Source organism: Macaca mulatta, chromosome 3 (genome assembly GCF_049350105.2).
Source record: "Macaca mulatta isolate MMU2019108-1 chromosome 3, T2T-MMU8v2.0, whole genome shotgun sequence".
NCBI lineage: Eukaryota > Metazoa > Chordata > Mammalia > Primates > Cercopithecidae > Macaca > Macaca mulatta.
Window position 1 is genome coordinate 47,529,953 of NC_133408.1, and position 13,156 is coordinate 47,543,108.

Below are 13,156 nucleotides of genomic sequence, written 5' to 3' on the forward strand. Positions count from 1 at the left end.
GGAGTGGAATTGCTGGGTCATATGGCAATTCTATATTTAAGTATTTGAGGAGCTACCACACTGTTTTCCAAAGTACCTACACCATTTTACAATCCTACCAGCAATGTATGGGGCCCCTGGTTTCTCCATGTTGTCACTGGTACTTATTATTTTTTATTTTATCCATCTCCTAGTTACTGTAAGGTGTGCTATCTCATTGTGGTTTAAATTTGCATTTCCCTAATGACCAGTGGTATTGAGCATCTTTTCATGTGCTTATTGACAATTTGTTTATCTTCTTTGGAGAAATGTCTGTTCTGATTGTTTACTATTTTAAAATAGGGTTGTCTTTTTATTGTTGAATTTTAAGTATTCTTTATATATTCTAGACATGAGATTTCTTATGATATGCAAACATTTTCTCCCATTTTTTGGGTTGTCTTTTCATGTTATTGGTGGTATCCTTTGAAACACAAAAATTCTTGAATTTGGTGAAATCTAACTTACTTTTTCCTTTTGTTGCTTGTGCTTTTGATGCCCTATCTTGAGAAATTGTTGGCTAATTCAGGGTCACAAAGATTTACTCCTGTGTTTTCTTCTAAGAGTTACAGTTTTAGCTCTTGATTTAGATGTGTGATCCAGTTTGAGTTAATTTTTGTGTATGGCGTGAGATGGGGTGTGATTTCTTTTTGCTGTCTTCTGTGTACCACCTAAAATTATATCTTGTACCACCAGGAAACTCTGCTTTAATCAATTAATACGTATTTGTTAAGGACCTACTATATGCAAGATACTATGTTCAGTGTTTTAGGGGCCATGAAGAATCCTCCAGCAGCTTATCATCTAATAGGAAAAGGGGAAATTTTAATTATGGAAAACCCAAATTATGAGCAATTGCCAATAAATAACTGCCTGAAGGCTTGTACAAATGAATGCTGTAGAATTCAGAGAATGACGAAGGCTTTACCGAGAAGACGGAAATGCTGGAGCTTAAAAAATAAGTAATATTTGTGTAAGCTGAACAGAGGAAGGAAGAGCACCATGGGCTGGCAGAATAGCACAAGCAAAGCATAGAACGCTGTGTGCTGGGCGAAGCATGGAGGTACATAGATCGCTCTGCCTAAAGCGTAGGGTTTGTGAAGGCAAGATAAAACTGAAGAGATTGTTTCTATTCATTCAATAGATACTGAGCACCATGTGCTGGGAATACAGCAGTGAACAAAAAAGCCAAAAATCTCTTTCTTTAGAGGGTGTCAGATAGTAGTAAATGCTATGGCAAAAAACAGGGAGGAGTATGAGGAATCCTGGTGGGGATTGCAGTCTTACAAAGACTGATCAAGGAAAGACTCAAGAACACAAATGTTGGACAAAAAGCCTAAAAATAAGTTAAAAGATACTCTTAGGCACATTAAAATTTTAACAGGTTTATTTGAGCATTCAGCAATTTATCAATCAGGCAGTGACAGACCGCAAGCAGTTCAGGGTGCCACCACTGAGGAAACCAGAGGGGTGTCTTACAAGGTGTCTGTGGGAGCAAGACAAAGAAAATATTTAATTGGTTAAAGTGGAAAGTTCATATTTAGAGGTTAACTGACCATAAATCTCTTGTTAGAGGTTAGTCGGTAGTTTCTGACTGGTTAAGCTTAAGTTTCCTTCTCCTAGGTTACACACAACACTTTCACTCTGAGTTGAGTTTCAGTTTGCTGACTTAGGAACCCAAAGTGCAAGAGACGTTTCAGCCTATTGGCCTCCCAGTGAATTTTTTTCACATGTGAGGGAGGCTGCTTAGTGTGTATCAGAATAGCATAGCAAAGGAAGCAGCCAGTCCTGAGGCCATGAGGGGATGGGGGGAATGTTCAAGGAACAGCAGAGAAGACCATTATGGCCAGAATGCAGATGGTAGGATATGAGACCAAATAGGGTGCAGGATCCCAGAGCATCTAAGGCAGAGACTGACTTTTACTCTGAGTGCAGTAGGAAACCATTGGAGGATTTTGAGCAGAGGAACGATAGGATCAACCTCTGTTTTTTTTTTTTGGTTTTTTTTTGTTTTGTTTTTTGTTTTTTTTTTTGAGACGGAGTCTCGCTCTGTCGCCCAGGCTGGAGTGCACTGGCCGGATCTCAGCTCACTGCAAGCTCCGCCTCCCGGGTTTACGCCATTCTCCTGCCTCAGCCTCCCGAGTAGCTGGGACTACAGGCGCCCGCCACCTCGCCCGGCTAAGTTTTTGTATTTTTTTTTAGTAGAGACGGGGTTTCACCGTGTCAGCCAGGATGGTCTCGATCTCCTGACCTCGTGATCCGCCCGTCTCGGCCTCCCAAAGTGCTGGGATTACAGGCTTGAGCCACCGCGCCCAGCCTCAACCTCTGTTTTTAAAGGATCCTACTGGCTGCTGTGTTGAAAACAACAGAAGATGGGGGAAGGCTTGAAGCGGGGAGACCAGCAGGGAGGCTGTGGCAGTTGTAGGAATCCAGCCCAAGATTCAAGATAAGAGAGCTTCTTAGGCCAGGGGCAATGGTGGAGGTGCCAAGAAATGGCCAGATTCTGGGTGCATTTTCAAGGTATCTCTAGTAGGCTTTTCTGACAAACTGGATGTGGGATATAAAACAAAAAGAGGAGTTGAGAATAGCTCCAAGTTTTGGCCTGACAGAAGGATGGAGTTGACAGTATCTGAGATGGGGAAGGCAGAGAGTGAAGATAGCTGTGGGGGAAGGTTGGGGCATTGGTGTTGGCCACAGGATTACAGGCGGAGATGTTGAACAAACCGTGGGGGCTGTTAAGATGGAGTTCAGGGGAGAGCTGAAGGCTTGAGATCCCTTTGGGATGTGGCAGAGTGTAGGTGATATTTAAGGATGTGAACCTCAGTGGCTGGGTAATCTAGTGAAGATGGGGAAGCCAGTGAAGATGGAGAAGAGGAGAGACTCAAGGGCCCAGCCCTCGGGCATCACACCACTAATAGCTCGGGGAGATCAGGAGGACACACCTGGGGCCCCAGGGTTTCCTCTCTGGGCATACAAGCCCAGGGGTATGGCTCTTCTCTGTTTTCTGTAGCCCTCTGCTTAAACCCATAGCAGCTCACTTTGGGATTATTGTTTTCAGTGGATGAACATGGCCATGGAGAAGGAGGGTAACGGGGGTGTGACTGTTTACAGTTAACAGACTTAATATCAATTTGATTGATGCTTTAAAATAGTATTGCCTGGGTTTTCTCAGGTAGTGAGAATCTTTAGATTCTTTCTCCTCCTCTACCTTCTCCGATCTCTGTAGGAGCTAAGTCCCCCTTCATATCATATCAATTATACTGGCATTGTAATCACTTCATTTTTTTCTAGCTTTTAGAAAACCCTGTCTCCCATTTTCCAGTTCTTTCCTGGCCCTCATGAGTCCACTCTAGCCTCTGGTACCAAAACTCTGTTGTCATGTTAAGCTTTTTCTGACCTCAGAAATCTTGGATAGGAGCTCAAATGTCTTCATTGGCTAACTCAGACCTCTCAATCTTAGAGACTCCAACCCTCCCTCATATTTGTGTTTACCTGTTCACCTGTTACAGTTTATCTGTGAAATGTATATTTACATATCTTTCCATCTTGTTTTCTAAGCTGTGTAGCAGGTTTTCCTTGCACAAGGCCTAACTACAATTCTCTAAGCCTTACTTTTTGGTACATAAGGCTATGTATTTAGTACATAGGGCTATGCCCATTTGAGGGCAACAGAATGAGGCTGTATAGGTCTTCCATTCTCTTCTTGATGGCTTTCCCTTACTAAATCCTGGGCAGGTCTTGGAAAGAGAGCACACCTGTTGCAGGCCCTGGGCTGTGGCTAATGTGTGCATCTGCTTGGCAGGGCCTGCCAAGCATGACAGAGAGGACGTCTCCTCATCCCAGGAAGAAAGTCTGAAGCTGAACAGCATCCCGCCCACGCCCACCCTCACCTCCACTGCCGTGAAGAGCAGGCAGCCCCTGTGGGGGCTGGAAGAGATGGAGGAAGAAGATGACTCAGAGTTGGATTTTGCCCAGGGGTGAGGCCATGGAGGGAATCTGGGTGTCTGAGTTCCCAGTTTGGTGTCTGGCTACCTCCATCTTGCTGTTTCTGTTTTGTAACAGAAACAACCCTGCTGTAGCAGTCCCTCATTGTTGGGTTCTTCTCTAATCCTTCTCCATTTTTTAGCTTTAAAATGCATCTCTCCCAACACTGAGCTTTTCTCCCCATTAACACCAGCTGCCTTACATCCTCCTCTTCTTACTCTTGATTTTTATCCCATCATTGATCCTGCTTCATTCCCAGCAGTCAGCCCCTCGCAGGCACCCAGAGGTCAAGGTTCTTGGGTCCACAGTATTTCCAGACTCCACGCAACCCTTCAGGTCCTGGTCTGGGCAACCAGCTGATGCGGTGAGCTTCTCTCATCTCCTGTCTTCACTTCAGATCTGTTGCCCACTGTAAGGGGATTCCTGTCTCACCCATTGCCTCTCTGTGGGTGCTTTTTGGGCTTGTTTTAGCCACAGAGCACTTCCTGTCAGCACAATCTGGAAACCTACTATGTTGTACTTAACTTCTCCCACCCCGAATGTCTGAGAAACTCTCAGGGGTCCTCAAAGAACAGTTTGAAAAGCCTGACTCTTTGCCCCTACATCAGACTCAGCCTTATGGAAGAGAATGAGGAAGAAGAGTTAGAAATTCAGGATGAGTCGAGTGAAGAACGGCAGGATACAGACATGGTGAGTGGACCACCCTGCCCTTTCTCTCAAGAACTAGGGGCTGATGTGCCAAAGAGAAGCCAGGGTGCTTCCCCTCTCCCCACTCGGTGATCCCTGGTCTCTGAAAGCTGAATGAATCTAGAGTAAAGGAGGACAGGTTATACATTGGTTTGGACTTGCTTAGACTCTACTTTTAGTAAAGAATAAGGAAAAGAAATTACAAATACCAAAGAAGGTTGGAATAGCACTCTTGCTCCCAATCCCTAAGTAAATGTTGTTGCCTCTGAACCTCCTAGGAATTGGAAGTCCTAATGCTGGAGGTGGGAGGTCATTCAGTCCAGGTGGCAGCCCCCTTCAGTGTCTCTCCTCCCAACACATTACCCCCTGTCCTCCCTCTCCCTACTAGAGGACTTCCCCTCCCTGTCCTTCCCTCACTCCCCTTCTAACCTAGCCTGTTTCCCCAGGAGGAAATGCTGCTGGTGTACTGGGAAAAGCCTGGCATTTGGAGTGAGGTGACCTGAGTGCTAGTCCTCAACTCCATGTCAAGTTAGCACTTTACCCCTTCTCAGCCTGCATTTTCTCACCTTTATTTTTGATTTATTTTTATTTTTTGAGGTAGAGTCTCTCTCTGTCGCCTAGGCCGGAGTGCAGTGGCACAGTCTCGGCTCACTGCAACCTCTGCCTCCTGGGCTCAAGCGGTTCTCCTGCCTCAGACTCCCAAGTAGCTGGGATTACAGGCGTGTGCCATCATGCCTGGCTAATTTTTTTTGTATTTTTAGTAGAGGTGGGATTTCACCATGTTGGCCAGGCTATTCTCGAACACCTGACCTCGAGCGGATCCACCTGCCTCAGCCTCCTTTAGTGCTGGATTACAGGTGTGAGTCACTGCGTGCAGCCCATTTTCTCATCTTTAAAACAGAACTGTTAGCCTGTAGTTCCAGCAACTCAGGAGGTGGAGACAGGAGGATCAATAGTCCAGGAGTTGGAGTCCAGCCTGGGTAACAGTAAACTCCTGTCTCTTAAAAAAAAAAAAAAAAAAAAAAATCAACAATTCAAAAATAAATAAAATGGACCTTTTACATAAAATATAAGGTAAAACCACTTTATACATGGAAAGGGGCTATGTCTGAGTTCAGGCTACTGTAATGGAATTCCATAGACTGATATCTTACAAACAGCAGAAATTCATTTCTCACGGTTCTGGAGGCTGAAGTCCCAGGGTTGGGTTCTGGTGAGGGCCTTCTTCCAGCCTGCAGACTGCTGGCTTCTAGTTGTATCCTCACCTGGAGGAGAAACAGCAAGCTAGCTCTCTGACCTGGGCTTAGAAGGCATTCATCCATCCATGAGGGCTGCACCCCTGTGACCTAATCATCTCCCAAAGGCCCCACTTCCAAACAGCATCACACTGGGGGAAGGATTTCAACGTGCGTGTTTGGGGGGACACAGATATTCAGTCCATTACAGGCTCTGCATCTTCTGTTATTCTTCTGTTCTGTTCTCTTCTCTGCAGGGAGGGAAAAAGAACAGAATAGAACAGAACAGGGGAGTCTTGTGCTTAGAAGGAGAAACCAAACAATGATACCTTCAAACCAGAGACTAGAGAGCAAGGCCTCTGTTAAAATATTATTTCCTAACATCTCAGGAAAAATCCATTTTCTGGTTTCCAAACCAAAGGCATTGAAGGGGCTCAGTCAGCAGGCCAAGAAGTGCTCTGCAGTCAGGCCCGATCCTCGTGTCCACACTAACATCCCTACCAGGAGGTGCCATAGGGGCCTGCTGTGCCCATATTTGTTCTTATGAGGCTGGGAAAGGAACTGGTTTTTTTGTTTGTGAAGTGATAGAAGTGTGGAAAGGCCTTTTTGAGTTTTTTTTTGTTTGTTTGTTTGTTTTTCTGAGACGGAGTCTCGCTCTGTCGCCCAGGCTGGAGTGCAGTGGCCGGATCTCAGCTCACTGCAAGCTCCGCCTCCCGGGTTCCCGCCATTCTCCTGCCTCAGCCTCCCGAGTAGCTGGGACTACAGGCGCCCACCACCTCTCCCGGCTAGTTTTTTGTCTTTTTTGGTAGAGACGGGGTTTCACCGTGTTAGCCAGGATGGTCTTGATCTCCTGACCTCGTGATCCGCCCGTCTCGGCCTCCCAAAGTGCTTTCATTACAGGCTTGAGCCACCGCACCCGGCCCCTTTTTGACTTTTAACCTCATTCTCTCTAGCAAGCAAGTAGCTACTCTTCCCCCAGTGAGCGTGGGCTGGACCTCTTAGATTCTACAGAGCTGGATGTTGAGGTGAGTGTCCCCAGAGCAGGAGGAGTTTGTGTCCTTGGGAAATGCTGGCAGGCAACGCATGTACTCATCAAATTGACAGAAAGGCCACAGCCTGGGGGTGGCCCTCTGAGCTGTCTCTGGGGCTTTTACGGTAACCCAGGGGAGGACGGTCTGCCCATTGGCCTGTTGCTGTGTCCTGTGTATTCCTTTCATCTTTCTCATTATAGGATTTCTGACATGACTGGGCCCCTCCCCAGCTCCACTCCCTACCTCAAGGATGTGACCATTTGGAAAAGGCAAAGAGAAAAGGAGCAAAATGAAGCATTCCCCCAGGCTTTTCCCTGGGCTCTGAGGGGAAGGAGTTGGGCATTGTTTTTCTAACCTAACCTTTCCCTCTGGTGATATTGGGGTAGAGAAGCTGAGAGACCCTGTCCTCCCTAATGCACTGTGACCCAGTCCCCCTGCCTTTTTCCTGTTCTGTTTGGAGTGGAGAGGGGCAGCGCCTCTCTGTGTCTAATGGAAAGAGCCCATAGTTTCCTGGATTTTTGGAACATCTTTCTCAGCCTATTGTTTGTCCTAATGATTCGCTCAATAAACATGTTTGAATCCACACGTTCCCAAGGTGTGGCTTGAGATCATTAAACTGATGGAGGTCAGGTTCTTCGTCTGCCTTGTCCCATGGCCCAGTGTATAGGTGTCCCCATACCCTGCAGGTGCTTTGTCTACAGGCTCTCCAGGAAGTATTGCTTAGTAACTGAGAGGCGGGGTGAGGCAGTGGAGATAGGGAGGGATTGACTGCCTGTGAGTAGTTTATCTAGTGGCCACAGCCTCTGCAGCAGTGAAAGTTGTGCTGACAGATGGGAGAGTATAGCAGGACCTTGTAAATCTGCCAGTCTCACCCACGCGGGCCAGGCCAGGCCATGTGTCCTGGCAGCCTTCACCCAGGGGTTCTTTCCAAAGGAAATTTTATCCTGTCATCCCAAAGGTACCTGTCATAATTTGGAATTTGATCAAATCACAGTATCTGAGAGTTAAAATGAAACTAAGGAGTTACTGTAAATGTCCAACCCTAAAATCCAAGTGATGTCACCTTCACTCTTGCCTTCTCCAGCTAGTTCTTCACCAAGTTCTGTCAAGACTTGGTGAAAAATATTCTCTGGCCTATGTCCTCCACACATTGTCACCATCATCTCTCACCTAGACTGCTGCAGTGCAGCCTCAGGGCCAGTCTCTTGAAACTCAGACAGACGTTTGCTCTTGTTTTGCCTTGTTGAGCAGCATAGCACCTCTATTCTGTCTTGTCCCTCTGACAAGCAGTATTTGAAGACAGCTGTTGTCATTTTGTACTTTCACTGTTTTCTTCTGTGGTTTAAGGAACGCTTCAGCCTCTCTCTTTAGGTATAATTTCCAGTTCTTCCCATCATGGGCACCTGCTTTAGTGACAGATTCTCACTGTGGTCTCCTAGGCCAGACACAGCCATCCAGCTAGTGATCTGTGCAGAAAGAGCCCTGACTTCCTGCGATCAGGTCACTTAGCCAAGACTGCCTCGCCCCTTTTATTCTCCCTCCCTGCCCCCACCTGTCCCTCCCAGATAAAAGCTAGAAGAAATTGGCTTGTGGGTCTCCTTTTGGAAAGGAGTCTGAGGGAGTCAGAGCTGGGTTGGGGGGAAGGCTAACTCATTGAGAGATCACAAGAGGATAAGAGCAGCTTGGGGGCTTTACATCAATATGGACACCTGTGTACAGCCAGGCAGCTCAGTGCACTGGGTTGAGTCACAGCCTTTGAATCTGGGAGCTTGACACCATACTCCCTAAAGATTTTGACACTGTTTATTGAGAGGCTGGGTCTAGGTTATCTCCTTGAATATGGGCTCTGTGATGCTTGACTAATAGAAGATGATAGAAATGATGCCGTGCTAGTTAGTGGGCCCAGATTTTAAGGAAACTGGCAGTTTCCATTTCCTATCTCTTCTTGTACTTGGGTTCATGCTTAGAACCCAGTCACCATTCTGTGAGCAAGCCCAGCAGCTGAAGGAAAAGGCCGTGTGTAGGTGTTCCTGCCAGCAGCCCTCACCGAGGTCCCAGCCAACATCCATGTTGGCTGCCAGACTCAGTCCAGACAGGAATCAGATGATTCCAACTTCCCCTGTTTTTCAATTTTCCCAGCTGAGGTCCAGGCATCAGGGAGCAGAGACAGCCCATCTTTTCTGTGCACTTTCCAAATTCCTGACCATGAGCCCATGAGCATAATAAGATGGTGGTTTACACCACTCAGTCTGGAGGGGTTTGTTATGTAGCCATAGCAACTGGAACAGGGCCTTAAAGTCATAAGACTCCCAACATTTGGACATTTATATCAGTTTTTAAAAAATTTTAAGTTATATAAACATATACTAATTCTATATTATACACATTTAAAATGTAACAGATGAGTTGATGAAATAAGTGTTTTAAAATATTTCATTGGTTAACAGTGCAAAATACCTTTTTGCTCTTAAAAAAGGGTTTAGTGAGAGCAAAGTGAGCAACATTTTTTAAAATCATGGTTCAACATTTTCTGAAGTTCAGTTGAAAGTTTAGTTTAGGGCTGGGTGCGGTGGCTCATGCCTGTAATCCTAGCACTTTGGGAGGCCAAGGCAGGCAGATCACGAGGTCAAAAGATTGAGACCATCCTGACCAACATGGTGAAACCCCGTCTCTGCTAAAAATACAACAAAATTAGCTGGGTGTGGTGGCGTGCACCTGTAGTCCCAGCTACTCGGGAGGCTGAGACAGGAGAATCACTTGAACCCGGGAGACGGAGGTTGCAGTGAACCGAGATTGCGCCACTGCACTCCAGCCTGGCGACTGAGCGAGACTCCGTTTCAAAAAAAAAAAGTTGTTTATTCTGATACTAATTTTAATGACCTTCATAACTTCCAGGAGTACCTCTCAAAAACAGGCAAATCCAAGTGGATTAGGTTCCTCTTTGCTGTTAATTGCTTTTTAAATAGATCCAAACCCACTGAAAATCTTCATCTGGAAGACTTGTGAACAGGTCAGAGGATGATTTCCCAGTGCAGACAACAGTGCCCTCATGAGACTAGGCATTGTTTGGGAGCACAAAACCTGAAGTGCATGAGCTGCGGTGTGTGGTGATGGGCTGGGGGTTTGCCTCTCTTCCCTCAGGATACTGATCGTATTCCAGGGCAATCATGACTTACAATGTTTTTATCTACACTTGATCTTGGCCAAAAGGCCAAGAAGCGATACTATATTTTTGTCTTAAAAGATTAGAATTTTTCTTTATTTCTGCTGCACAACATCTGTGGATATTTTTTGTGCACGCCCCCACCTTGACATGCTCAGCTGTGACGGGTTCATGACAGCGAGCCCCCTGCCGGCCGGCTGGGACAGCCCAGGGCTCCGGCTTCTCAGCAGCATCTCCCACTGGCCAGGCCCAGGCCAGGCTGGACCGAGCTGAGGTCAGCTCAGGTAGCAGGCACGGAGGCCTTTGCCCAGCCTGACAAGTGATGCAGAGCAGTGCTTTTCAGGGTCTGGCACTGTAGGGTCCAGCCGTACTGGGTCTGTGGGTTTTTTTCCTCATGTGTGGAGACAAGAGATTGTAGAAATGAAGACACAAGACAGTGATAGAAAAGACAGCTGGGCCCAGGGGACCACTATCACTTAGATGCGGAGACCAGTAGTGGCCCTGAATGCCTGACCGCGCTGCTATTTATTGTATACAAGGCAAAAGGAGCAGGGTAAGGAGTGTGAGTCATCTCCAGTGATTGATAAGGTCATGTGAGTCACGTGTTCACCGGACAGGGGGCCTTTCCCTTTTAGGTAGCCGAGGCAGAGAGAGAGAGGACAGCTTACGTCGTTATTTCTTCTATGCTCTTCTCAGAAAGATGAAAGACTTTAATACTTTCACTAATTCTGCTACTATCTAGAAGGTGGAGCCAGGTGTACAGAGCGGAACATGAAAGTGAAACAGGAGCGTGACTGCTGAAGCACAGCATCCCAGGGAAACGGTTAGGCCTCCGGATGACTGTGGGCGGGCCTGACTGTCAGGCCTTCCACAAGAGGTGGTGGAACAGTCTTCTCTAACTCCCCCTGGGAAAGGGAGACTCCCTTTCCCGGTCTGCTACCCCTAGACCAAGGTCTGCTAAGTAACGGGTGCCTTCTCAGGCACTGGCGTTACCACTAGACCAGGGAGCCCTCTAGTGGCCTTGTCTGGGCATGACAGAGAGCTCACACTCTGGTCTAGTCACTTCTCACTGTGTCCCTTCAGCTCCTATCTCTGTATGGCCTGGTTTTTCCTAGGTTATGATTGTAGAAAAAAGATTATTATAATATTGGAATAAAGAGTAATGCTATAAACTAATGGTTAGTGATATTCATATATAATCATATCTATATTTCTAGTATAACTATTCTTATTCTGTATATTTTCTTTATTATACTGGAACAGCTTGTGCCCTTGGTCTCTTGCCTTGGCAGCTGGGTGGCTTGCCTCCCACATGGCACCGCTGAGCATTGTCTGTTAATATCGAATAATTGTTTTAAGATTACTTTTAATGATTTTCAATAAGGCTTTACCTTTTTTAACTTGCACTGTGGCCATGAGCTCTGCCGGAAGTGACTTGTTGGTGTTGTCTCCTGAGTTATAAAGTGAAGAGATTTTTTTTTTTTCAGATTACTGAGAGTCTTCAGTTACTAGATAAGTCGCCCCATCCTTGTAACTCCAGGTGACACTGGGGTTTATGGGATGAAAGAGGAATGTGTGCTTGGATGATAGGGTGTGATAGTGAAGGGGTGAACGGTTTCTTCTCACACATAGACATCGTGAGGTCTTCCTTGAGCTCTTTAGAGCCTTCCCTCCGGATAGGATGAAATACTGAGATCCTAGAAAGGATTCATAAAACGAGTCACTCATCAGGTCAGATTCACCAATTACCCCTAGATGTATGTGGGATTTGGATGTCAGAGAGAAACAGGCACTGAAGATTTTTGGTCAGGATGGGGCAGAGAAATAAGGAGAAGAGCTGAAAACTCACCAAAGGATAGATAAACCCGGGGCATTTAGAGAAGACCTGTAGGGTGCAAAGGAGACCAGAATCCTGGGGAAACTTGAAGGGAAATATACTTAATTTGATTCAGTAAGTTAGGCCCAGTGAAGGGATCGGGTGGCATAGGTAGAAGCCGAAAAATAAAGCATCTTGTATTGCTGGAGTAGCCTCTGTCTCTGAGGTCACATCCGAACTTAGCAAGTCAGCTTAACCTGGTGAGAGACATGGGTTCAACTCCCGGCTTCTGCACTGCCAGGGCAGAAAGGACGACTGCCGTTTGCTGACACAATCTTGCAGTTCAATTTTATTTTTTTAACCAAGGTGTGGGAGAAGGCAGCTCCGCATAATGCTGAATATTATGGGTTCTGAAGTGAAAATTTTTGTCAGGGTTTAAATTTTGGCTTCACTGTGTAAGTAGCCTTTCCACCCTGAGCAAGTTATTTCCCACATAAAGTGATTGTTAAGTATGGAACTGATGTATGTGCATCACTGAGAATGGGTTTAGCACATAGTATCCACTGAAGACACTACCTCACATTAGCTGTATTACTGTGATAAAGGGTAAGCTGTAATTAAAGTTACAGAGGAACAAAAGTGGCCCTTTTCACAACATTAAAACATACATGTAAAAATAAATGCAGCAGTCACAAGTCTTACTCTACAAACTCAGATGAGCAGAAACAACTTTATTTTTCCTCTAATTTCAAGCTCTTTTTCTGCCCAGCTGCTGAGAAAATTTAACTCCTGAGTCTTCTTGGCTTCCTTCCTTTTCCCTAAGGTTGTGTCAAGTGCCAAAGCATTTAGGGGAGGAGGAGGCCTCTAGTCCTCTGTCAAAAATATTTTGGATTTTTATAGCCATTTCCCTTTCTCAGTGGTGAGACTAGGCCCTCCAGGACCCTGTGTTTTGGCCCCAGGAATTGAGGCCGTCCAAATCAGCTGCTTGGGTTCCTATCTGCAGTGGGCCCCATGGGCCTACAGAAGAACAGGGGCTGCTCAGGGCTGAGCTGTTTGCTGCACAGAACCAAGGCTAGGATGGAGGAGCTCGGACTCTTCCAGTGGAAGCAGTTATAGGACTGAGACAGCCACCCCTGAAGAGGGGACATTGACATCCAGTTGATCTAGGCTCACTGCAAGCTCCGCCTCCCGGGTTCACGCCATTCTCCTGCCTCAGCCTCCT

General features: G+C 46.3%; 1 protein-coding gene and 1 long non-coding RNA gene across 15 annotated transcripts in view; one reads left to right on the forward strand and one right to left on the reverse strand.

Annotated features, from left to right (window-relative positions):
* STAG3 (STAG3 cohesin complex component) overlaps positions 1-7,540 on the forward strand; it is a 59,352-nt gene extending 51,812 nt beyond the window's left edge. For 7 of the 14 annotated variants that reach the window (XM_077996308.1, XM_015134435.3, XM_077996313.1 and 4 more), the window contains 5 exons: positions 3,821-3,995; positions 4,262-4,366; positions 4,611-4,692; positions 6,878-6,949; positions 7,156-7,540. In XM_077996308.1, the coding sequence (XP_077852434.1) occupies positions 3,821-3,995; positions 4,262-4,366; positions 4,611-4,692; positions 6,878-6,949; positions 7,156-7,164 (443 nt within the window). In that variant the 3' untranslated portion in view covers positions 7,165-7,540. The remainder of the gene's footprint in view (positions 1-3,820; positions 3,996-4,261; positions 4,367-4,610; positions 4,693-6,877; positions 6,950-7,155) is intronic. The other 7 variants (XM_077996309.1, XM_077996311.1, XM_077996312.1 and 4 more) reach the window with 1 other exon arrangement.
* Positions 1,388-5,965, reverse strand: LOC144339729 (uncharacterized). Its single transcript, XR_013415086.1, has 3 exons — positions 5,868-5,965; positions 2,342-4,809; positions 1,388-1,999 (listed from the first exon to the last, which is right to left on the reverse strand). It is a non-coding gene; the product is annotated as an uncharacterized LOC144339729 (long non-coding RNA).
* Positions 7,541-13,156: the final 5,616 nt, after the last annotated feature.